General features: G+C 33.8%; 1 protein-coding gene across 9 annotated transcripts in view; it reads left to right on the top strand.

Annotated features, from left to right (window-relative positions):
• VPS13B (vacuolar protein sorting 13 homolog B) overlaps window positions 1-27,723 on the top strand; it is a 1,080,499-nt gene that overhangs the window by 197,020 nt on the left and 855,756 nt on the right. For 8 of the 9 annotated variants that reach the window (XM_069081095.1, XM_069081089.1, XM_069081092.1 and 5 more), the window contains exon 17: window positions 16,808-16,989. The exons of the other annotated variant lie outside the window; for it this stretch is intronic. In XM_069081095.1, coding sequence (XP_068937196.1) covers window positions 16,808-16,989 — 182 coding nt within the window. The remainder of the gene's footprint in view (window positions 1-16,807; window positions 16,990-27,723) is intronic. 9 annotated transcript variants of the gene reach the window in all.

Genomic DNA, 27,723 nt, shown 5'->3' with positions numbered 1-27,723 from the left:
TTGTTATTGTTGAAATCTTTTCTCCCCTTCCCCCTCTCTCCCTTTCAGGCTACATGAGTCATATCAGGAGGCATAGGATGAATGAGGTTAGATGTTAAAAGGTAAAATACATAGGATTTAATGAGTAACTGGATTGCATGGTGAATGAAGAGCCACGACTTGTCCAACATTTCCAACTTATATGACTGTGAGTGTTGGTACTGTCAACAGAAATAGAAATGTGAGAGCAAAAGATTGAGGGTGAGTGGGTGGAAATGAAATAGAGTATGAAATGATAGGCCATCTATGTAAAAATATCCACCAGGTGAAGTTACATGGCTCAAGCTCACTAGATCAGTTGTTTGAAATATATTGTATGTCTTTCCAACCCATACACACATTCATAATTGACTTAAGGTAATATTTCGTAATATGTGGAAAATGTACATACATACATATGTATTCCCAAAGTCTATGACTCCCAAACACATATGACTGCCCTATATTTGGAGGTAATCAATTGATCAGCAAGCATTTAGCTTCCCAGTTGTGTGCCTAGTGTTAGGGACATACAGATATTAAAAAAAAAATCCAACTCTAAATGAGCTTATGTTCTATAGGGAGAGACAGTATGTACATATGTTTATTCACAGCCTAGTTTTTTGCTTTTATTACAGACTTTTAAAAAAAATGATTGGGAAACAGAATTGGGCTCAGACTTGGATGTGTACTAGATATCTTTTTTCTTAAGCTTTCATAAAGGGGTTTAAAAAAAGTTAGCTACTCTTATTTTTTCCACATTCTATTTTATTTTGTTTTCAGTTCTACATTTTCTCTCCTTTTCTCATGTGGAAATTAAATTGGTGGAGGAAATGCTTGTAGCAACTGATGTAAGCTAGAGATCACTCTCCCTTCATATTGAGGTAGAGGAAAGAATGTGTCCCAGTTACAAGGAAATGTGTATTCTGTTCTTGCTATATCTTTTGAATTAATTTTTCTTTCTAAAAGTTTAAATATATTCAGCACAGAGTCAAGTATGAACCCTTGATTCTAGTTGGAGAATATGATTACTACACCTGGAACTTGGATATTGATTATGCCTTAAGAGACCTTTTGTTTCAGATCTTATCTCTATCAAGACAGAATATAATCCTCATAATGGAATATAGGATAATATATAGATTAGGATATGCTGGTATCATTCTAGTTCCAGTATTGTTTATTATGATCATAATTTTGTGCTGTTGGTCAGAAAAGTTCTCCATGGAAAGTTATGCTATATCAAAGTAGTTAATCAATAGACAAGTATTAAGCATTTGCTAATGTTAGACCTAGAATTCCAGTAAAATGAATAAAACAGTTCCTACTCCCTAAGAACTTTTATTATGACAGTCTATCAAAGGAAGATTAGTTCAGTGGTGTTAAACTCTAGGGCAACTTTGGGCCTTTTAATCATCTTGGGAGGAGAAGGAAGACTGTGACTAGAAAAAAAAACAACACCTGATTTTAGTGACAGATCCTGGAATTTCTCTGACTGATTATTGCAATAGCCTCCTTGGATCTGTCTGTCTCAAGTTTCTCCCCATCTTCAATCTATCCTCCATTCAGCCACTAAAGTGATTTTCCTAAAACGCAAGTGTGATCATACATCCTTCTCCTATATAAACTGCAGTGGCTTCCTTTAGCTTCAGGAGCAAAACCAAAATACTCCATTTGGAATTCAAAACCCTTCATAAAATCTAGCCCCCTCCTACCTTTCCCATTTTCTTACATCTTAGTCCCCAACAATCCAGTGACACTGGCCTCCTGGCTGTGAAAAAGATACTCTGTCTCTTTGCTCCAGGTGTTTTTCCCTGTCTGTTTTATGTAATACTGTAGAAAACTAGTTCTTGTTTTCACACGTGATACCAAAGTGTCTAAACCTAGACCTTTTGACTTATAGCCTAACTAGATTCAGTTAAAAAGATATTTATTACTTATTATATACAGGGAACTGGGAGGGACAAAAAGCAAAAGAGAAAAAACCCTACTTTTAAGGAACATCCTTTTCTTTATGGCTGACATGGTAGAATAAACCTATTTTATGTATTACTATTATACATTAATTATCATTATTTAATAATTTAATTATTAATTAAAATTAACAGACAGGGGGTGGCTAGGTGGTAAAGTTAATAGAGCACTGGCCCTGGAGTCAGGAGGACCTGAGTTCAAATCCGGCATCAGACGCTTGACACACTTACTAGCCATGTGACCTTGGGCAAGTCAACCCCAATTGCCTAGCCTTCCCCTTCCAAAAAGCTAAAAAAAAAAAAATAATTTACAGACGAAAGGCAATGTGGTATGGTGAAAAGAGGAGGAACCTACCCAGAGTTTCCAAGTTAATTTCCATAAAAGATAGGTCTGATGGTGTCATTACCTGGTACAAAAATTTTCAGTGTCTCGCTATTTATTACTTCTTAGATAAAATACAAACTCCTTCGGCTCGCATTTATAGCCTTCACTTTCCTTTTGAGACAGAGAAATAATGGTACAGTAGAAAAAGATCAGACCCTAGATTTAGAGGACCTTGGTTACAGTCTTACCTCTGACACTTTTGCTGTGTATTTGGCAAGTCACTTAATCCCATGGGTTTATAGAGGCCTCTGGGTAAGTTAAAATATTGTCTTAGAGCTTTGAGATCCTGGGCACATAACTTAATCTGTCTGCTTTACTTTCCTCATTTGTAAAATGAAGGTTTTGTTCTCAGAATATACGGTCCTTTCAAGGACTTAATCTATAAGCCTATGACACTCTGCATTTTTGCTCAGCTTGCATCTTATGTTCCCTGCACTCCTCATTCTCTCTCTTTTCACCATGAGTTGGTGTAGACTTCATGAAGACCTCCTACTCTCATTCCTGGAATTTTCATTACCTTGCATTACCTCTATCTCTTAGAATCTTTAACTTTTTCAGCTTCCTTCACACACCATATTCACTACAATGCAATTTCTCATTATCTGAGTTGTTAATGTTCTTTTGTTCCTCAAATTGCCTTGTATTTATTTACCTTTGTATATGTTTTACCCTGGATTCAAAGATGGTTTCATTTTTATCTTAGTATTCCTACTTCCTGTCTAAGGGCAGCGTTCTCTTCCTCCTGGCTAGCTCAGTTGATGTAATCACAGATTATCATGGATAATGATGTGTTAATGTGTTAACAAGATGTTAACACCCTGTTATCACTTTAAGAAGTAGCAAAGTCTCTTTGAGTCAGAAGCCATTGAATAAATTATAATTGACTACACCTTTGGGTGACTCTACAAAATACAGTTGGATAGGCAGTTATGGTAGGAGTAGTCCATGAGGACAAACCTGGGCCTTTAGAAGAAATTGCTCTAGGAGGAGGAGTAGATTTTCTTTCCTCCCTGTCTCATTGACCATAGGAATCGAGCAGCTCTTCCAGAAGGAGACACATCATCAAGCAATTGGAAAATGAGTTTAAGGGTGTTACAAGATATAAATGAGGAAACACACACACTCTCCAGTTAGACACAGACACAGAGAAGCAATCACTTGAGGAAGGAAGCAATATGACCACTGGCAGCAGAGAAGAGAGCTGGCTATTTACTCAAGATAGAAATATGCAATGGAGAATTGAGGCCTCTGAGAAGAAAGAAAGGACAGTGGAGACTTAGATTAGTGCAATTATGAATTGCTTTGGTCATATGTGTTTCATATTTGTTTATCTTATTACCATTGGACTCTTTGTGCCCAGTGTATGCTTGTTGTATGCATGTGTGTGTGTGTGTGTGTGTGTGTGTGTGGGAGGGGGTTACTTCAGGTTTATAGGGGCAAGAGTAAGATATTTTGTAGCCACCGTTTTTATTATGCCATTTTAGTAAATACCTTTGCTTTGAGATAACCACATCTACTTGGTGATTGCTGATGATTAGTATACTATAGGGTATCTTGAATTTTAACTTTGAGCTTTAATAGGAGGAAAATTAGAGAGTTTACCCTTGAATATTGAGGTAGTGGTCACCTTCTGAGGAGTAGCTCAGAGGGAGTGCTATCCCTAGCACACTAACATGGAAAAATAGGTGTTTGATTAAACATTTGTTGAATTTAATCAGCTTCAGTCCAGGATTTGAATGCAAGCTTTGCACATTCCCTAATGACTTTATGCCTCTGGGCTGCAGTTGGCTTATGTAAAGTAAGCATGTTGGACTAGATCAGGGATGGGGAAACTGTTGCCTAGATCTTCAAGTTTTCTTCCAAGTCTATTCTCCAACCATCATCATCATCATCATTATCAGCAGCAGTAGCACAACAACAATAATAATTAACATTTATGTAGCATCATGTGCTATGTGCTATGCACCAACCCTGGGAGGTAGGTGCTATTATTAGCCCCATTTTATAGATGAGGCCACTGAGACAAACAGATTAAGTAAATTGCCCAGGGTCATACAGGTAGTAAGTTTTTGAGTCTGGATTTTAATTCAGTTTTCCTAACTCCTGATCCAGTGCTGTATCTACATCATCTAACTATATGTATCATGTCTAGCAATGATCAAAGTATTGAAATATATGTCCTTTTGTGGTCCTAGTACTTTGAAGCATACCAAGATAGTTTGTACTTAGGTCATGTGTTTCCTGTATAGATAATCTTATTTGTGAACTCATTTTGAAAACCTCTGACTCAAAATCAACTGAAATACATCAACTAAACAAAAAAAAATTTTTTTTATTTTGTGTCTCCTAATTTTCCATTTTCCATTATTGTAAGTCACATAAATTGTTATTGGAAAACTTATTCAGACATTTTTAAAACAAATATAATGTAAATTATATCTAGAAATATTTGCTATACACTTAAAAACAGAAAAAGCCAAAATCTTAGTATGTAAAAATTAGGTATATTGCTAATGCATGCATAAATAAACCTAAATTTTAACTTTGTAAAATACATTTGTAATCTTAGTAGGTTTGGGAAATTCTAGTAGCAGGTTAAAAAAAATTTTTTTTTTTTTTTGGAAAAAATGAACTAATCGTATTTTACTGTACCAGGATATGAGTAATAACAAAAATTACATTTTTGGAACATTCTGTAGGTTTGAACCTTGCATTTGGGGACTCTATGTAAACTCTTGGAGCCAGCTGTTGGGGAGTATATTCTTTCATACACTATGAGGTGTTGATTTTAAAAGAATGGGTTGCTGTTCCTAAAGTCTACACACTGCAAAGTTTCATGACACTCTTGTGAATGTGAATAGATCGGTTAAATCAGTTCCTTTGCTTGGAACATACAGGCTCTATTCTCTGTTTTAGGTTTTGTTTTATTTTGAAACAGAGTAGAAAATTATTTCTTTAAAGATATGCCAGATTTATCCTGTGATTTCAACAAGTTGGTATTACATTTTGTGTAATACCAAGTTTGAACTGAGTATTTTAAGAATCATTTAATTAAGGAAGATTAATTTTTACTCTTTGCCACTACTTATAAGGACTAGCTGGTTCATTCTTATTTCCTTAAATTTATCCTGGAGTTTATCCAAGTTTAGTTTTAATGAGTTGTTTATCCCGCTAGTTACATAAGGATTTATTTTCCTCTGGAGTATAATGTTTGAATTGATAGTTTTTTAACCTGTTTTTTAAATGAACATATGTTTAGACCTAAACTTTGGCTCTGGACATTGGAAAGAAATATTTGTGATATAAATGATTTTAACTATTGTTTCTAAGTACCTTTAAAAAGACAATTTTAGTCATGTTTTTAAAAATTGCATATAGTTTGCATGTAGATTAGATCTTTAAAATATTAATTTTTAATCTCAGTTTATAGAATATTTTATGCCAAAAACACATGAAATTGTCCAAAAAATCTTTGATACCTTGAAAGTCTCTCATCTCCCCCCTCATATATATCTAAGATCTCAGAATATCATATATATGAAGATCAGTGGTAGTATGTATTATGCATATATATGTATCTATATGCTTATTCAGTGTTTCTTATTCGAAGTTACTTAAATATAGTTCATGAGCATTTGCCATATTTTGTTGTATCAACAGGTGCAGTATGGTGCCAAACATCTATTTTCAGATGGTTTTAAAATGCAATCTTTGGCCACACAGTCATCATCATGATGAAGTATTAAAAAATTCACTTTTATCTTTGGCCAGTTGTAAAGTGTCTTTTAAGAAACATTTGTTGCACATATGTTGCAATTAATTCACCCTTTTTAGTATTGTTATTTTATGTATAAAGTGAGTTATTTTTAAGCTCTATATTAAAATAATTATGAAAAAGAAAAAAGACTAATTTTTTTCCTTAGAGGTTATTAAAAACTATTTAAAAGGATGTTTTAGGATTTGCATATAATTAAGTATACTCAATACAAAGTTATTATTCATTGGGGAAGCTTTTTATGAGAAGTATCTTACTTTCAAAGTCAAATTAAGTCAGAATAGTAGCTGAAAAAATCAAATATATAGTAATCTTTCACATTAGAAATAAAACAGTTCTGGATTGTTGCTTTGAAACTATTACTGTAACCTGCTGGACTTGACCTTTTCCATACTGTAACTCTTTTTAAATGCTGGACTGTTGATAGTTGCAAACAGTGATTAAATTGATGGTACCCATTGCCCAGTAGGTTTATCGTTCCACTGACTTTCTGTCACTTTTTTTTTTTAAAGCAATTGAGGTTAAGTAACTTGCTCAGGGTTACATGGCCAGTTATTTTTGTGTGGGTGCTGAGTATCTGAAGCCAGGTCTCCCGACTCTGGGTCTGTCACCTTTTTTTTTACATTTGTCTTAAGAAATTATTTTTTGTCTAATTCCATCAGGAGGGATTTGAAAACTCAAGTTTAGAGAGCCAATTGTCTTTTTATAAAACCTATTTTAAAGAAAAAAATTAAAAGTAAAATAAATGATTTAACAAGTCTAAATTTAGAGAAATAGCAAGGAAATAATAAAGATGAAATATAAACTCCGATTTGGACTTACTTCATATGCATCATAAATGGGAAGAGCACACTGGGTTTCCTAATCATGACACCGTAGTAGACCACTCTAAGAGAAAACTTATACAGCTTCTTTTAATGTTGCAAAGGCTTTTTTAGTCTAGGTATTTTTAGTCTAATTAATGAGTCCTCCTTCTCTCCTCTCTCCATTCCCCTTCTTTTCTTACTTGACTGTTTACTTTTGTATACAATTCAAGTCCTACCCCCTCCATCAATTCCTCAGTCTGATTGTCCTCATCTCTATACTGAAACTGTTCTCCAGGCTACTAATGACCTATCTCAATATGTGGGTTTTCCTGAGTCTTTACTTGAACTCTTTGGAGAATTTTGGTATATTTCATTCATTCATTAAGTGTTTATATAGTATGCAGTATAGTTATTGTACTGTGTATTGTAGAAGGTAATAGATTAATAAAATAAATATGCATTATTTGCCTCCTTTGTGTAGGGAACTGTATAAGTTGCTAGTATAGAAAGCTCATGGAGCTTGAAATCTGTAATAAGGGGATGAGATGTGTGCATAAATAATTGTGTTACTTCTTTGAGGAATCTGTGATGTCATTATTATAAGTATTCCTTTGTACAGTGCCTGTCACAATACATTCAGCCTCTCTCATGTTCTGTGCAAGTAAGAAAATTAATGCATGCATAGTAGAAACACTGCCTTCAGAGACAGAGTACCTGGGTTCAAATCCCATCTCTGTCATTTACTATATGTCTGGCCTTGGGCATGCCACTTAGCTTTTGTTGGTCCCAGTTTTCTCATCTTTAAAACAGGGATAATAACACCTACCTTACAGGAGTTAAGGAGTGTCAGTCGACATATGTATATACTTACAACTTATGTATGTTATATCTACACATCATATGGACAAATATGTGCATTGCAGTATATTTCATATTTGTATATAGGGTTTATGTATGTGTGTGACGTCACTTTGTGAGCCTTAAAGCATTATATACATTTTAAACTATTATAACTTTAAATGTATTGTCATTAGTGTCTCTTAACATTGCTACCCCTGTATTCCTTTCTTTCTCCCTTGACATCCCTTGACATAACAAAGGAAAAAAAGTAGAAATGACAAAAAAATCTATGAAATCAATCAACACACAGAAAAAAATCTTGTTATATGTAATGTTTCATATCTGTAAAGTCCCTCTGTAAAGATTGGGGAGAAGTGTATTCTCATATCTCTTTGTTACAGCCAAGCATGATCATTATATTTCCAGGACATTCAATTTCAGTTGGATTGTGGATGTTGGTCCTTCTAGTTATCAAATCATATGAAATCAACAAGCATTTATTTTGTATCAGTCACTGGGCTAAGTCCTAGGGATACAGAAAAAAAAGGTAAAAACAATAATTCCTTGTTTCTAGTTCGCAAACAAATTGTTTCTAGTTCGCAGCAAATGCCATGCTCTAAATATTTATTTATTTGTAAATTTTTTTATTTTAAATTTTAATACAAAATGAGAAAAGGAAAAAAGAACATTGCTATGTACACAGCAGACCATAAGAGAAAATTCAGTATAAAACAATAAATTTCCATTTCAAGAAAATGTATATAATAAATACTAAACATTGTTTTTGAAGCTGCCCAGCTCTTCTTTGCTTTCTTGTCGGTTTTCTTTTGTTCTCTGCTGTGCACTTTTTACTTTATTTTCTCCCCCTCCCTTTTTACTGCCCCCCCCCAAGAAGCCTACAGTTAAGCTTGGAAATATACATACATACATATGTATATATACACAAACACAGATGTATATACACACATATATAGATATCTATAAACACATTCACTCGTATACATATATATGATTGTACTATGCTTATTTCCTCATATCATCTGTTTCTCTGAAGGTAGATAGCATTTTCCTTCATAGTTTCAAGTCTTTTCATGTTTTTCTAAATCAACCAGCTCATTACTTTCTACACTACAGCAATATTGCAACATCCCATCTGAGAAATTGTCTATGAAAACTTTTCCCCCAATTTTATGCATTCCTTCTATTCTTGGCTACATAGGTTTTGTTTGTACAAGAAAATTTTAATTTTAAATAATCAGAATTACTATTTTTACATTTCAACAATACTCTCACCTTATAATATAGTCTAAGGTCTGGTACTGCTGAATCTATTTCCTTTATATCTTTTACTCTGATTTCTTTGAATTTCCTGGCCTTTTGTTCTTCTAAATGGACTTTGTTATTTTTTCTAACTCAGTAAAATAATGTTTTTAGTAATTTAATTGGAATAACATTGAATAATAGGTTAGTTAGATCTAAGTTTATTTGTACAAAAAGTGTTATTTATATTCATTTAGTTCCTGTGTTTGTTTTGACAGGTATATGCTCAGGTATTTTATAATGTCTAGGTGTTTTAACAGTCTAAAACAATATTGAGTAATATTGCTGATGTAGTGTAGTTTCTCTATTTTTTTTTTTTTTGGAAAGGATAAGGCAGGGCAATTGGAGTTAAGTGACTTGCCCAAGTTCACACAGCTAGTAAGTGGTAAGTGTCTGAGGCCAGATTTGAACTCAGGTCCTCCTGACTCCAGGGCTGGTGCTCTATTCACTGTGCCATCTAGGTGCCCCAGATTAAATCTATTTTAATTAACTTTGTCTGAGATCAATTTTTTTTTCTGTTTTCTGTTTTTTTTTTTATAATACTAAATTCTGTTCCTGCCCTTTATTTTATCTTTGTGTATATCTCTCACTTTTTAAAAATGTTTCGAGAAAGCAACATAATTGTTGAATTAAACTTTTAATCTGCTATCCATTTCTATTTTATTGGTAAATTTGTTCCATTAACATTCTAAGCTATAATTATGTGTTGTGTGTTTTGCTCCTTCCTAGTTTTCCTCATTGTTTTCCTCCTTCCTGTTTTTTCTATCCTCCTCACCCTATTTACTCTATCCCTTCTCACTCCTCTGTTTTGCTTCTACCTTCTGCCTTGCCCTCCTATTCCTTAACCTAGCAACCCTCAAAGATTTTCCCTCTTATCCTCTCCCCCCACCTTGTCCCTTTGCCCTCTTATTTTTCTGAATTTAGAAGACTTTTGTACCCTTCTAGATATATGTTGTTCCTTCTTTAACCCATTACTGAAAAGAGTAAGGTTCTAGTACTACCCGCTCTCCTTCCTACTAGCTTCTTTTATACTCATTTTTATGAGAAATCACTCCTTTTTATCTTTCCCTACACAGTTTATTTTTTTTTAGAATCACTCCATCATACTTATTTCAGCCTATGCCTTTCTTTCAAACTACCCAAATAATGATGATAATCTTAATAGTACTGCTAATATTTTCATATATATATGAAGTAAACAATTTGACCTTATTGAGTCCCTTATAATTGGTCTTTAATGTTTACCTTACCTTTCTCTTGGATATTATGTCATATTTTCCCTTAAGTTTTGGGGTTTTTGCCACAGAAACCTGAAAGTCTCTGAATTTGTTAAATGTCCGTTTTTTTCTTTCCATTCAGGGTTATACTTAACTTTGCTGAGTAAGTTGCCCTTGGTCATAGCCCCAGCTCTTTTGCTCTATGGTATTTCACAACCTATGGTCCTTCAGCATAGTAGCTTCTAGGTCTTGTATAATCCTTATTGTAGCTCAACAATATTGTTTTTGTTGTTGTTGCTGTTACTTCTAGTATTTTCTCCTTAACCTAGGAATTTTGAAACCTGTTTATGATGTTCCTGTAAGTTTTCATCCTGGGATGTCTTTTAGGTGGTGATTGGTGGATTTTTTCTATATTTACTTTGCCTTCTTGTTCTAGAATTTCAGGGCAGTTTTCCTCAATAATTTCTTGTAATATTGTATCAATATTGTTTTTTTAATTGTAATTTTCAAGAAGTTTGACTATTCTTAAATTATTTCTCCTTGATCTGTTCTCTAGATCAGTTGTTTTTCTGATGAGATGTTTCCCTTTCTCTTCTATTTTTTCTTTATTTTGATTTTGTTTTATGATTTCTTGGTGTCTTATAACATCATTAGCTTCCACTTACCCAATTCTAGTTTTCAAGGAATTATTTTCTTCCTTAAGTTTTGGATTCTCTATTTCTGGTTGATTGACTTTCTTTTCATACTTTTTCTTGATTTTCTTGGATTGCTCTTATTTTTTCTAATTTTTCCTTGATCTCTCTTATTTGATTTTTTAAGTCCTTTTAAAGTTCTTCCAAGAACTCTTTATACATGGGACCATTTGCCTTTTCTCAAAGGAGTGACTTTTTTTAGTTTATATTATCTTCCTCTGAATATGAACCCAGATCTTCTCTATCCCCATAATAACTATGGTTGGTTTCTTTCTCCTTTGCTTACTAATTTTTATTTATTTTTTTTTTATTTTGTTTTGTTTTTAGCAACTATTAGTGTAATCAAGTTGTAGTCCCAAGGTATAGGGAATAATGCCCCAAACCTCAGGTCTTTCTCACTATTATTTTCTGAGGTCTGTCTTGGGTTGCAACCTTGGGCTGTCCCATTCCACTTGTAAGACATGGGCAGGGCCCCTAGCCACACTGTCTTGCAAATGATCGCAATGCTACCTTGGTCCCTCTGGTGGCTTTAAGTGACAACTGTCCTCTCTGCCCTGGATCTGAAACCACAGACTCTACTCTCCTGCAAGAGACCACAGCTGACAGTGTCCCTATCCCTCTTCCACTGCACCCACCAGTTGTGTGCTATCTCCTCCTGCTTGTGGCCATAGGCCAGAAAACATCTGATCAACAGAGCTGTGCTTGGTGTCCTGAGACAGTGGAAGGTCCTTTAGTCTTTTCCTACTCAGGCCCCCACCCTCTCTGAGATGAAAGTTTCTAAGGCAGAGGCTGCCTCTCCACTCAGTAGCCCCAAGGGTTTGTTGTTTGTTGATTTTGCAGAGTTGGCCTGGAGGTGTTTGCACTACACTCTGGCCAAATCTCTACCCCTGGAGGTCCAGTCTTTCCTGGGGTCTTCTCAAATTATCTTAGCTTTACCCCGTATTTATATATCCTGCTCTGAGGTAATGTTCTGTCTTTTTTTGTGGAGGAAATTTGGAGAACTGAAAGTTTTTTTGACCTACTTTGCCATCTTCCCAGAATCCTCTCCTAAATATTCTTATTGTCAATGTCTTTCATGAGGCACAGTCCTACCAATGGAATTTCTTAGTCAAAGGGTATGGACACTTTATTTGCATAATTACAGATTGTTCTCTGGAATGTTTGGACTAATTCATAGCTTTATCAACAGTACATTAGTCTGCCTCCCTACATCCCTGCCGACATTGAGTATTCTCATTAAAAAAAATTTTTTTACCAGTTTGCTGAATGTGAGGTGAGACCTCAGGGTTTTTTTTTTTTAATTTTGTGATACTCTTATTTTTAGTGATTTTTGTGCATAATTTCATATGGTTATTTTTGTACTTCTCTTTTTTAAAGAAATGTTCATATCCGTTTTCCACTTATCATTGGGGAATGGCTTTTAGTTACATGTATTGCTTTTATTTGTCTCTCTTATATATTAAAATCTTATCAGAGATAAATAATACAAAGATTTTTCCAGTTGACCATTTTTTCTTATTCTAGATATCTTAATGTTTATAGGGTAGGTTTCAATTTCATATGTCCAAAAGTATACATTTTTCTTTTTTAATTGCTTCTATCTCTTGTTTATGAATTCACTTTCTACTTGTAGTTCATTAACATTTTAAAAATAAGATTTTGGCAAAAAGATTGCAGGAATTTATTTTAAAAAACATTCATTAAGTAAAGTGCCGGCCCTGGAGTCAGGAGGACCTGAGTTCAGTTTGGGCCTCAGACACTTAACACCCACACAAAAAAACTAGCTGTGTAACCTTGGGCAAGTTATTTAACCCCAGTTGCCTTTCAAAAGGCAAAAACAAACAAACAAACAAACAAAAAACATTCATTAAAAATGCTGAATTTAGACTAGAAATACAAATATGGCTCAACATTAGGAAAATTATTAGCTTAATTAGTCTTTACATAAAAGTTCCAAAACACTGTAGTATGACAGTAGATTCTGAAAAAGCTTTTGTCAAAGTACTTGAATATATTAAGAATATTACAAAGTATAGAAAAAGAGGTATATTTTAATATGATTATATCTCATCTAAAATCAAAAGCCAGCATTATATGCAATGAAGAAGCACTAGAATCTTTTCTTATTAATGATATAATTAAATGAAATAATATTTTCAAAAAGTCCTTATCATAGTGTCTGGCACATAGTAGGCACTTATTCTTTTCCCCTTATTCCCTGAAATAAAACAGGCATATTCCCTTTCTTTGTCATTATTTTATGAAAATTCTGGCCCCTGGAATCATATGAAAGAATCAAAAGCATAAAGATAAGCAAAGAAGAGATAAAACGATCTCTTCTGAGGATATGAAGGTTCATTTAGTAAATTCTAGAGAATTGGTAAAAACTGGGAAAATTAATAATTTCAATAATGTTACAGACTACAAAATAAATTTTAATAATATTTAAATCCAGGGCAACTAGGTGGCACAGTGAATAGAGCATAGTCCCTGGAGTCAGGAGGACCTGAGTTAAAATGTGGCCTCAGACACTTAACACTTACTAGCTGTGTGACCTTGGGTGACTCATTTAACCCCAATTGCCCTGCCTTCCCCCTCCAAAAAAAATTACTGTATAAATCCTAGAGGCAGTAGTAAGAAGGGAAATAGCATGCAAAACACCTACAAAATGCATTAAATTTTTTGAGTTATTTAGCAAAACATTCTCAGTACCTATGCTGATTCAATTACAAAATGGTCCTTAAAAGAGAAAAAAAAAACAAATCTAGCTTAAGTAGTTGGAGAAATATTTATTGCTCATGTCTGGGGTATGCTATTATAAAAATCAGAGTACTTCTAAAGTTAATTTATAGATTGCATATAATGCTAATCAGACTACCAAAGTATATTAAATATTCCTTAATGATTAACATAGTTATGATTATTAACATAATGATTAACATCTCTCCCCATCATACTCTTCCATCCCAATGATTCTGAACCCTTTAGATGACATTGTTCAAAGACTATTCTCCCATCATCCACTGACAGTTCCCTTAGTCCCATTACTCTTAACCCAATTCCCCCAGTATCCTATTCTAATCCTCCCATACTTTCTGCTGTGTTCTCTGGTGTACCTGTTTAATAGGTAACAAATTTGCCTTCATCTTAATACATATCCTTTCTCATTTATTTTCTCTTATGGATCTTACTGAGAAAAAAATTGGAGAGTGGAATGGTTGAGAAAAGTATTAGAAACAGGCATAATAACAGTAAGCAAAGTAAAATACTTGGGAAAAAATAAATGATAGATATAGTCTGTTTATAGACTCAGGTATACATTCAGATCTTAAAATCAAACCTCAACTTTGCCACTTATTAACTGTAAGTAGTAATTTTGGGCAAGTCTAACATCTCTGGGCTTCACATTCCTCCTTTGTGAAATGAGGGGGCTGGATTAAATGACCACCAAACTTCCTTCCAGCTCTTGATCTATGACCTGTGATTCTATGTACAAAATATTCTGTTTAAGAACAAATGTCCTTTAGCATTCTGTTTGAAATATAGGAATCTTCTAGAAATTTTTCTTTTAAGGATAGATAAAAAACAAAAAACTGGCTTTTGTTATACATTATATGTTATACATTAATACATTATACAGTTATACATTAATGTAACCCACCCTATTCCTCGAAGGTGCCTGATAAAAATAAGAACTTTTAGAGTCAGAATTATTTTCATTCATCTGTAAGTAGAAGGTTGGGAATAGAGTATACATGATATAAATAACTCAGTGATTGAATTTTTCTTTAGCCGCCTTCTGTGCCTGGAATGTATTTCCTTTTTACTACAATCTTTTACAATCTAATGTTTCTTTCAAAATTCAGCTTAAGTATTGTCTTCTATATGGAACCTTTCTTGATTCCTCAATTGCTAGTGCTCTCCTCTGAAAATTTTATTGTATTTATATTGCATATATTTTATGTACTTATATGCGTGCTTATTTTCTCCCATTAGATTATAAGATTCTCAAAGGCAGAGCCCACTTGATTTTTGTCTTTTTATCCCTAATATCTAGCTTAGAGCTGGCAAATTGGAGGTATTGAATAAGTTCTTATTGATTGATTGGATGGATATGTGTATATATTTTATTTTTGGCGGGGGGAGGGAATATTATTTTGGTCACTCGGGTTTTAGAAATTACATATTTGATTTGAAATGAATAATTCTCCATAATTTTTTATTTCATTATAGAATTTTATGAGCTTTTAAAATAGTATTTGTTTATTTGAGTCTAGATTGTAATTTCATTGTTATAGGACACTACCAGTAGGAAAAGTCCTACCAATGCATAACAGTAACTGATTTTTGAGTCCTACTCTTAGAGATAGCTTAGGCATTCTCACAGGTTATGTGACTAACCAATATTTTTATCTGAAGATGAGGTGGGATTAAACCTACCTCTCCCTGGTCTTGAGGCTAGCTAGTCTTCTGGTCACCCCACAGTGCCGACTCATTTTTGTTATCCTTGGAAGAAAGACTCCTACAGAAGAGTCTTAATAAAGCAAAAATTAATTCATTTCCGTATAGTGCATCAGATCTATTTTAATCTCTTCATTTAAAAATACTGTTATCACTTCTTCCTTTATCATTTAATTTGGGGTATCCAGGTTTATAAATTCTGAATGCCATCTAATTGTAGGTAACCTTCTAAGATTTGTCCTGGACTCCCTTCTCTTCTCCTTCTATACTATTTCACTTGGTGATCTTATTAGTTTCTGTGGATTTAATTCTCATCTCTATGCTGATAGTTTTCAAATATACTTACCCTTCCTCAAACCCTCTACTGACCCCCAATCTAGCATCTCTTACTGCCTTTCAGATGTTTTGAGCTGGATATCCAGGAGACATCTTAACCTCAATATGTCCAGAACAGAACTCATTATCTTTCCCCCTAAACACTCCTCCCCACCCTCTATATCCCCACCTTCCTTGTTACTGTAGAGGGCAACACTATACTCCCAGTCCCTTGGGATCGCAATCTAGGAATCATCTTGGATTCCTCACTATCTCTCACCCTTCATATCTAAGCTATTGTCAAGGCTTTCCAGTTTTGTCTTTGCAAAATCTCGTATATTTTTTCTTCTCTGATGCTGCTTATCATTCTGATTACTGCAGTAGACTGCTGGTGGGACTGCTTGCCCCAAGTCTCTCCCCACTCCAAACCATTCTTTATTTAGCCACTAAAATGATTTTGCTAAAACAAAAGTCCAATCTTGTTCCCTTTCTGACTTCATATTGCCTCCAGGAACAAATGCAAAATACTCAGTTTGGAATTCAAAACCCTTCATATAACTCAGCCTTCTCCTAGCTTTCCTTTCTTTTCGATTTAGTGACATTGGCCTTGAACAAGACACTATCTCTCTGCTGTTGGCATTTTATCTGGCTGTCCCCCATACCTGAAACTCTCTTCTTCCTCCACTTAGACTGTTGACCTCCCTGGCTTCCTTTATGTCCCAACTAAAATCTCACCTTCTAAAGGAAGAAACCCTCGATTATCCTTCTTAATTTCAATACTTTTCCTCTTTTATTTATTTCCTATTTATCCTGTATATAGTTTGCTTTGTATCTATTTGTTTGTATGTTGTTTCCTTCATTAGATTGTAAGCTCCTTGAGGGTAGGGACGATCTTTTGTTTCTTTTTGTATCCCCAGTGCTTAGCACAGTGCTGGACATTTAGTAGGCAATTAATAAAATGTTTACTGATTGATTTTAGTTAATTTTTGTTATTGTCCTAAACAGGACCAAACGATCTCAGGTTCCCTTAAGTGAATGCATATTTGAACTTCCCAACCTCACAATTCAAGCAACAAGAGCACAAACCCTACTGCTACAGACAATTTGCCAAAGTTGGTCTCATACTGGAGGTGTGGGCTCTTCAGTTGTGAATGAAACTTTGATGACTGACATCTTCCAGACTGCAGGTAAAGACACATTGTTTCTGAAAAGCTCACGTAGCATCTTACTATTGATGACTAATGTCTCATTCAAACCTGTATTTCCAGTATACTATACTTCTAATATATTTCTATAATAGTGTATATTTATAGTGTATGTTTAAAATCCAGGAAATGAGTTAAGTTCCTCTCCCTCTACTTCTCCCTCTTCTTCTCTTTCTCCCTTTCCCTTTCTCTCTGTCTTTCCCTCTCTCCCTCTCTCCCCCCTTTTCCACTAGACTCCGAACATTTTATTGTCATATAAAGGATTTTTAAAAACTTACTTTATTCTATATTTGAGAAATCATTCTTTTCTTTTTTATAGATAGGAAGTATTATCTTTAAAGTTAGGTGTTGAATGCATTTTAAAATAATAGGTTTGTGAACTTTTTTCATCAGAAATATTTGTGATCTGTAAGTCAGATTTTCAGTGTAAAAGAAGTAAGGCTTTATCTTGTTTTAACCAGTTTTATGGTAATGAGAGGGAATATAGTTGATTTCTGAATTTTAAGGAAGAGTAGAATTTGATAATTGAAATTTTATGGATGAAAATTTATATCCTAAACAACATTTAAGAAATATATCTTTTTGGTAAGTTTTCTTTTGCCTAATGTGTCAGGCCCCCCCCCCCCATCTCCCCCAGTGTTGTCTATACATGATATCCTAATATTTCTTTGTGATAACATTGTTTAAAATTGCAAGTGGAAATTTGATTGTAATATAATATTTGAATTTCTGAATTCTGATATTGTCTTTCCCTTTATGTTTATCTTTGGTGAAGCACATGTATATGTTTAAGATTTTAGTTTCTGGGGCATAAGGATAAATTTTTTGGAGGCACATAATATAGTGCCAGTGAACTTTAAATCCTCTATGACATGTTTATATGTGTGACTGCATATACCAAATAACTCTAGCATGATTTTTTTGAGGAAAGTAAAAAAATGCTAACTAATTTCACATGTATAATGTTGATGAGATTGTAAAACATATTTAGAAGTCTTCTCCATCTGTGGTGAGTTCAAGAAAGGCAACTGCAGAATGACTTAATTTTACTGTTGAATTAGGCTTTGATGTTTCAAAAATTATGCAACTAACATTTTAAAGTTTAAGTTGTTTCCTTATTCCATTCTATATGATGTTCTGTCATATAACTTCTGATGGTTGGTCTAATTATCTCTTGTCTTATGTTTATATATTTTATTTTTATTTTGCTTTGAATATGTTGTATAGCCTTGGGCTTTTTGTTAGTCACTAAGCAGATGATACATTCTTTTACTCTTTTTCTTTCCCTTGTTTTTGAAAAACTATAAATTAAAAAAAAAACATAGTCCAGTGAAAAACCTTTGATTTAAAATCTGTGATATTTGTAGTGTTCTTTGATTTTGTTAACAAAGTTCTGGCAGTAGATATTTTAAAAAATGGTCCTAGACAAGTGACAACAGATTAAGTGATTCGTATTATAGTTTTCTGTCACTGACACATCTGAAATTAGTGGAACTAATTTTTTACAGATTTGAGAGAATATGATGTCAGTAGTTTGTTCTCTTTTGCCAAGGAGTTTGATCTTTATCAGAGAAAACAGCAATGAACATATTGCAGCAAGTAAAGGAAATAGTTGGAAGATGAAATATCAAATTTCTTTGAAAGTCTTATTTGCAAAAGGGACAACTTTCCTTATCTCCTCATGCCCAGTGATTTTTACTTTTACACGAAGTGTATGTTCTCAGTTTCAGGAAACTTTCTGGCCATATAAGAAGAATAAACTTATCATGTAAGTAAGATTTCAGTATCTTCCTGGGCTTTTTCAATTACATCTTGTCAGTTAAGTCATTCTTTTTTGACAAGTGGGCATATTCTCTTTATTTTGTGGCATTAGACTCATCATGATGTTGTGGAATATTGCTTGATTGGGAGTCAAAAAATCTGTATTCTAGCTCTAACACTGTTACTTTGTAGAGTGCTTTCATTGAATTCAAACTGCATATTTTTCTAAAAGCCTGTCTCTTTGAGGTTAATGCCTCTTTTGGTGATTATATGTGATTGTAATTAATAGAAAAATGAAATCTTACAAGAATCAAAATTACCAGGAACTCAGAGGGCAAGGGAAAGATGCATGTTGGGGCTAAGTAAGATATGGTATATTGATAATTGGATGGATATGCATGGTAACGCCATAAAGTGACATGAAAGAGAAGTCCTGTATTGAGAATGAGAAACCATTAGGAAAGGTCTCAAGTGGTATATTGTTTCTCCTTAGCAGATTAAAAAAGAAGCTATGCAAAAACAAACAAGCTGGAAGTCTCCCACTTCCATCTTTGGCAATTCTTCTTTCATGGATTTAATAGAAGGATATGGATGATAATTGTGTAAACAGAATATGTGGAATAGCTGTGATTTTAACTTCACAGATTAATTTAAACATAGAGCTTTCTTAAGACAAATTGGAAAGAATATGATCCATATGAGTATTCACATTTCCTTATTTTATTATTGAGGTATTTCTGCTTGAGTCTTAGAATTATAGGATCATAAATGTAGAGCTGGGAGGGACTTCAGAGACCAACTAGTCTAACCCTCGTATTTTATAAATAAGAAGAATTTTATAAATTTTATAAACAAGAAATTGAAAGGTGTTAAGTGACTTGCTTAGGGTTGCAGGGCATCATTGATAGCATTTGAACCCTCTTCTGATTCTGAAGTTACTTCCTCTGTGATGTGGCAGCCTAGCTCATTGATAAATAATTGGCCATTTGTTAGAATATTATCAGAATTTAGGTAGATTATATTTTACATCTAGTTTGCTTCTTTGCATCTGTCCAAATTGTAATGGTTTTTAATGTTTATATCCCTTTCCTGTTTGATCCTTCAGTCATTAGTTCCCCTTCCTACTAAAAGATGCTGATTTTCCTAAACAAAGTGAGTTAATCTATTTTATTATTCTTAGTACTTAACCTTTCAAATTTATTTTTTTTATTCCATGACATTGGCTTATTTTGAACAAAAAAACCCAACCCCTTAATATAGTGAAACAGTAGTTTTTAGAGATTCTTGTTTTAGGGGGTCTGTGAGATCAAAACTATTTTCACAGTAGTACTAATACAGTAAATTTTGATAAATATAACCCACGTAAATACATGCTGGGGGGGTGGTTCTCAGTAATTTTTAAGAGTATAAAGAGGACCTGAGATCAAAGTCTGAGAACCAATAACTTAAATTAATACATTTCTTTTATATTTTTGACTTGTCAAATATTTTCTAAAGAAGCTAAATAGTTCTTTCAATAGTTCAGAATCTAGAAAGTGTTTTATCAGCTCTGTATTTAGAAGGAGGCTTACATTCATTTTAATAATTAAATGTGTGGCAACTAGCTGGAGGTTTCAGATTTTCAGTAATTTATTGTTGTCTTTATGGTGTTTTGGGGGCAGCTAGGTGGTGCAGTGGGCAGAATGGAGTCAGGAAGACTCATCGTATTGAGTTCAAGTCTGACTTCAGACACTTACTAGCTCTGTGGCCCTGAGCAAGTCACTTCATCCTGTTTGCCTCAGTTTACTCATCTGTAAAATGAGCTGGAAAAAGAAATGGCAAACCACTCCAGTATCTTTGCCAAGAAAACCTCAAAAGGGGTCACAAAGAGTTGGAAATGATTGAAAAATGCTTGAACAACAGAGGTGTTTGAAACGTGGCCTGTAACACGCAATATTAACCAAAATGTTCATGGTAGCTCTTTTTTAGTTAGTAATGAGTAGAAATGAAAAAAACATCCTTTGACTTGGAAATGGCTAAATAAATTTTGGTATTGAATATCATGGAATATTACTGGGTTGTAAAGAGCAATAAATTTTCATTATGAACTAATAGAGAATAAAGTAAGTAGAGCCAGGAAAACAATAAATACACCCACCTCAGTTATGGAAATGGAAATAACAACAAAATAAACTGGGTACTGTTATTTATAATGGCTGTGTCTGGTTTTCCTCCTATCTATTTGATACCTCCTTCTCTCTCCTTTGCTAGATCCTATTCCAGGTCATTCTCTCTAACTGTAGGTGTTCCTCCAGGTACTGTCCTAGGACCTCTTCTCTTCTCCCTTCATGCTACTTCACTTGGTGATCTCATCAGCTCCCATGGATTTAGTTACCAGCTTTATGTTGTTGATTTTCAAATCTACCTTTCCTTTCCCAATCTCTTTGTTGACCTCTGCTGTCACATCTCCATCTGCCTTTGAGACACCTCAAACTGGAGGTCTAGTAGACACTTTAAACTCAACATGTCCAAAATAGAATTCATCATCTTTCCTCCTAAACCCTCCTGCCAGTTACCAGAGAGAGCAACACAGCCCTCCTAGTTCCTCAGGCTGAGTCATCTTGGATTCCTCTCACTATTCATAATGCAGTCTGTTGCCAAGGCATCTTGATTTTACCTTTGCAATACTTTACCCTTCTTGCTTCTGACTCTGCCACAGCCCTGGTGCAGGCCCTCATCATTTCATGCCCCGATCATTGCAATGGCCTGTTGGTAGGTCTCCCTATCTCCGGTCTCCCTCATTCTAATCCATCCTCCATTCAGCCACTAAAGTGATTTTCCTAAAGTACAGGTCTGATTATGTCACTCACTGTACTCAAATTCCAGTGGTTTCCTATTACCTCTAGAATTTAATGCTAAGTACTCTCTTTGTTCTTTAAAGATAGCCCTTTATAACTCAGCCCTCCTACTTTTCCATTCTTCTTATGTCTTACTCCTCAACATATAACTCTTTGATATAGTGACAGTGGCCACCTGACTATTCCATGAACAAGACATTACATCTCTCTGTTCTAGAAATTTTCTCTGGCTGTCCCCCACGCCTTGAATGTTTTTCCTTTTCTGCTTGGACTATTGACCTCCCTGACTTCTTTTAAGTTCCACTAAAATCCCAACTTCTACAGGAAGCCTGCCCTAAACAGTCTTAATTCCAGTGCTTTCTCTCTGTTAATTATCTACTTTCTGTCTTGTATACAGCTTGCTTTGTATATATTTGTTTGAATGTTCTCTCTTCATTAGATTCTTTACTGAAAAAAAGGAGTCCATTGCTCTTTTTGTATTCTCAGCCCTTAGCACAGTACCTGGCACATAGTAGGTGCTTAGTAAATGCTTATTGATTGATTTTTGTTCTATTTCTAATCACTTTTGGAGAAAAAAAAGCTTTGCATTCATTAGATTTTAAAGTTGGAAGGGACCTTTGAATTTTTTTGGTCTAATATATAAGATGTCCCAAAAATCTTAGTGCAGTTTTAGCCTATTAAAACTTGAAGTTTTTAGCTTTAATAGCTTAACTTCATTAAAAATTTTGGAGCATCCTATATAACTGAGCAATAATTAACTTTGTATATCTTTTGATCATTGGTTTTCTAATCTCTGCTAGAATTCTTCAGGAAGGAGAAAGCCCTTATCCCTTTAGGTAGCACTTTCCACTTTTGGGCAGCTCTAATTCCTTTTTTTTTTTTTAAATTTGGATACATATACACACATTTTCCTGAACTTAGTGGAACACCAAAAAATTATTATTTCCATATAAAAAGTAAAATAGAAAAAGAGCATTACATGTGAAACTGTAAATCTCCATTACATGAAACTTACTTTTTAGAAATATATAATAAATGTAACAATTTAGTTCAAAGGTTTTCTGCTTTTCCCTCTGTCCTTCTGAAATTTCTTGTGGTACATTTTAAGCACTTTAAAAATGCTTCAATGACCTGTTCTTCTTTTTTGGAAAGGGACATTATTCCTCTCTTTTCTCTCCCTCCAAATTCTCTTCACTATAATGAAGAAAAACACAATTCTTGTAATATGCATAATCAAGCAAAAGAAATCCCTGCATTTCCTGTGTCTAAATGTAGAAGTTTCATTCTGCATATTGAGTCTCTTACTTTTTTGTAAGGAGATGGGTAGCATAATTTGTGTCAGTACTCTAGAATCATGGTTGATCATGGTTTTATAAGTCTTTCAAAATTTTTCTTTATGTTAATGTTAAAGTATCTCTTGGTGGTCTCCTGGTTCTGTTCACTTCCTGCTTCATCAGTTTGTATAAATCCTCCACAGTTTTTTCAAAACCATCCCTTTTGTTACTTTTGATCAAATGAAATATTTGTAAATGCTTAGCAGTGCCTCTCACTTAGCATGTGCCATATAAATGCTAGCCATCATCATCATCATCATCATCATCATCATCATCGTATATCTTATGGCACAGTGACATTCCGTTTATCATAATGTGTTATGCCAGTCCTCTGTTCATGGTCATCACCATTTTTCCAATTCTTTGCTGCAACAAAAAGAGCTCCTGTAAATATTTTTGTATTTATGGATCCTTTTCTTCTCTCTCTGATCTCTGGGTTATAGGCACAGTGTTAGTATCTTGGGGTCCAGTGGTATACATGGTTTGTTGTTTGGCATAGTTCCAAATAATTTTTCAAAATTTTTAGATCAGTTAATTCACATCTCCATCAAAATGTACCATTATACCTTTTTTACCTTAGCTCTTCCAACATTTGTCATCTTTTCAAATATTGGGAATGTTAGGTAGAACCTTAGAGGGTTTTTTTTTATGTTGAGTCTCTCTAATTAGTGGTAATGTGGAGCACTTTTTTATATGAACTATAGGATTTTTTCTTCTCTTATTATGAGGTTTCTATTTGTATTGTAGACATCAGCACCTGTATAGCTTGTTTAATCCCTTTGACAGATTGAGCCCTTCACATATTCGAATAGTCTTCCTGCTCCCCTATCCCCAACCTAAATAGTTTTTTTCTCTTGCTTAAAGCATAGTCCTCTCATTACAGTGTGATCATTTGCAATTGGGCTGCTTTCCCAGACTGCATCAGTCTTCAGAAACTCATCTTCTGCAAGATCACATCAGTTCTAAAACTCATACCTCCTTAGTTTGCCTGGCCTGATAGCCTGTCCCTCCCTCTGATCAGAGAAGGTAGAGGGTAGACGTTAGATAGCTCTTCCATTTAAGGTGGATGCCCAAGGGAAGTAGTCTCATCATTTTCCACCTTACTACAGGACTTCATCATAATTCAGTGTTAGGTATGCCTCTGTCCCCCTTTTAGCTTCTTTTTTATGTTTTATCCTCCATCATTAGCTCTTTGAGGACAGGGACTGTCTTTTATCTTTCTTTGTATCTCCAGCATGTAACAAAGTGACTGGCACATACTCTGTATTTAATATATGTATATTGACTGACGTTGAACACCTTGTCTTGCTACTCCAGGTTGATGGTGTCTCTCCAAAATTATCATGCTCAGAACTAAATAGTAGACTTCAGAGATGATGGTCTTATAAGTGCAAAGTATTGTTAGTATCTTATTGACCTGTTAATTCAGTCTGACACACCACTCTCCCTCTACTTTAGTCTTGCCTTGTAACCTTTTCAGGTTGAATAATTTATTGTCAGTGCAATAGCTGACCTTGATGCTGTGTTTGGCCTCATTGAAGGTGTTTGACAACATGACTGAAAGCATCATGCTGTTGTCACATATCACATGGCTACTCTACAAAAATACAATTGAGTTCTGTTATGCAGCTCACATGCCAGGGTATGAGTATAACACCATGTTTTGGACACTTAAGCCCAGGAAGAGAGCATATATAATGGTACGTGTCAGATTGACATATAGAACTGACTTCACTGGGGAGGTCAAGAGGTTTTTTCCTACCTTTTGTAAGTAAATTAGTGTAATATTATATAAATTAATGTCTAAAATAACTTTATGAAGTATCCAAAATATATATATTATAATTGTTGTTATTAGTATTGTCTGTTTTCTTTTACAGAAACTACATATATTTTCCAATCTTCATTTCTTATGTGCAATTGTTTTTTCACTTTTTGTGTATATATATGTATATACATATATATATATGTATTTTTTTTTACCTATTAACAGTGTAGTGTGTATGGCTTTTCAGTCACACATCACATGGCCACTCCATAAAAGCACAGTTGAATTCTGTTATATAACTCACATACCAGAGGATGAGTATAACATTAGAATTATATGCTGGTTTATTTTATAATAAGAGAGCTATAGTGTATGTCACTATGTATCTGGAGGGATATGATTCAACTCAAAGTACACTTACACTTAAAACTATTAACGAGAGCCTATATCATTAAAGTTTTTAGTGTATACATGATTAATTACATAAGCCCCTGTTACTTTGGCACAAAAGTAACTAATATATTTTTAGAACCAAGAAACTGTTGTTTGGAATGAGGTACATACATCCACCAATAAATATCATTGCTAACATGATCACGAATAAGGATACCTTAAATTTGTATAGTGTATTGCTTTTCAAAGGACTTCCATATTCAGGATCTAAGTTGATGAGGAAACTGAAACCCTGAGAAGCTTGAATATTGTTTTAACATAGATAGTGACAGAACTGAGACTAGAATCTAAGTACAGTACTTTGAATTCATGGTTTTTATCCTCTGTGATATTATCTCTCTGGGTGGAAAGAATAAAAGAAAAGTTACATTTTTATAACCAGCTATAGATTATTTTTCATGAGTAACAGAATTAAAAATGAATTTCAAATAGTAGAATAGGAATGAAAAATGATAAAAATACACTTAAAAGAAGTTACATGGTAATTTTTATTTTGAATCAGAAATGTTGAGGTGTATTTGTTTTCTCTTTATAACCATTTCACTTAAATTCTAACCCCATTATGTTGCAAGAAGAAAAAAGATAGTCACACGTGGCTTTAGTTTGCTCGGAAAAACTAGAACTTGCTACCACTTTTCCTCGTCCTGTTCAGGTAGTTCATTATTTTGTTGACAATCCAGTTCCATTAATCTGATATTTTGGGGAAAATTACTTACAGACCTTAAATTCTGTGCTGAAGGTGATCAAATAGACATTTGAATCCCTCATGTAAATGATGTCTTAAAGTTAAAGTAAAATCTACTTTCCAGAAAGTAACTGTAAAACTATTTTATGCAAGATTTCATGTGGGATACCTTAATGGTTGAATAATAAATTTTACCTCATAAAAATGAAATTCAATAATACAGTAGCTTTCTCAGCGCAGTAGCATCTGGTCGATTCTCATGAGAGCCAATATTTTCCAACTCATTAGGATCATGTCGTTCTGTATGTCGTCAACATTGACTTAGCCAAGCTACCTTTACTTACATAACCGCCAAACTATTAAATAGGTCTCTTGTGGAGTGAAGTCAAATATTCCTCTTATTTTGCTTTTGCCTTAGAAGAAGAGAAGAAAATGTACATACTGTAACATTTAAACATCTGGTCTAAACCACATCAGTGTAACATTGAGGAAAGTAACAGGATTCTGTATTCTTCCCAGGTGTGCTTATAAAAAGAGTTTTAGAGTTGCTGTATAGTTCCTTAACCATTTAGGAAAGAGGTTGAAATATGGTGATATGCTGTTCTAATACCTCTGTTATAAACCTTTTTCCACCCTTAAAAAACAAAAACAACAAAAAAGGGAACAGAAACTAATTTTAAATTAACTTCTAATGCATGCTGTTGAACTATAACAATTTCCTTTTTGTACAGGTACTGATTCTATTTCATGAAATATCAGCAGAATTTATTTCTTGTTCTAGACTACAAATAAAATTTCTTCTTGACTAAATACAAATATGGTAATGTATTGTTGCATAAAAGTTGCATAGTATGAACATTTTAAACCATTCCTTTTAGGATAATGCTCATCATACTTGCATTTATTCTCTGTTTTTGCACGTAGTGCTTGACAAAAGTAGTTACTGTACAGGCCTTAATATCTTATATTCAGGATAATGTTGATTAGAAAGAAACTGATAACCTGTAGAAAACTTGGAAAACATTTATTAATACTATTATATTGCTATAGTTATCAATTTTTTATTTGTGATCATGAAGATGTTAATTAATTGTAAAGTTTTTTTTGGCTTATGACAGATTGTATTTATTGGGAAAATATTGTAGTCTTTGATAATGAAGACCAAAAACTCAGGTTCTGTGTTTTCCTTTAAGTATCATTTAATGTATGTAAATAAATTTTGAATAGTTCTAGTGGTCTTCTTTGAAGCCTGGTGACCAAGTGACTGAATTTATGGTGTCAGTAAGACATACTTAGTAATGATTGATTGAATTAATTCCCAAGAATAAGTATTAAAAAATTTTCTATGTTTACTCCAGGGGTCAGACTCTTAGAGAGGAACATAATACCTTATTAATCACCCTTAGATATTTTTCTTTAGATTACTGAAAAGTAGATAAAAGATGTCTTCCCTGTGATTTATTGGTTTTGTAGAAAAGCTTCTGGGTATAGTTCCCTAACAAATACTGAATTTCAACATTAGTTGATGGTAGTAATCATGTGAAACCTAAAAGAGTCAAAATGAAATTTATGGAAGATTTTAAAAAATAGACGTTTTTGAAAGGATAGCTTCCCAGCAGTTCTCAGCATAAAATTTCTGCCTTCCAACATCTTTACCTCATCATCCTGTGTCCTCCTTGTCAGTCACTAGAATGTCATACTTTTTTGCCAGGTTCACTGAATGGTATAATCTGAGAAGGTCCAAAATAGACAAATAAACTATGTATCATGAAGAATAATGACAATCATTTTGTGTTTGTAGGGTATGCTATAATTTAAGATACTAGACAAATGGGAGCAAAGAGCTAGAAAATATAGGCATGGACATCCACTTAAATA

The sequence above is a fragment of the Petaurus breviceps genome, unplaced genomic scaffold (assembly GCF_028583685.1).
Source record: "Petaurus breviceps papuanus isolate PSGF00001 unplaced genomic scaffold, PetGlider_PUasm1.0 98, whole genome shotgun sequence".
Taxonomy (NCBI): Eukaryota; Metazoa; Chordata; class Mammalia; order Diprotodontia; family Petauridae; genus Petaurus; species Petaurus breviceps.
The sequence above is the reverse complement of the archived record's forward strand: the minus strand, read 5'-3'. Positions and strand labels throughout refer to the sequence as shown.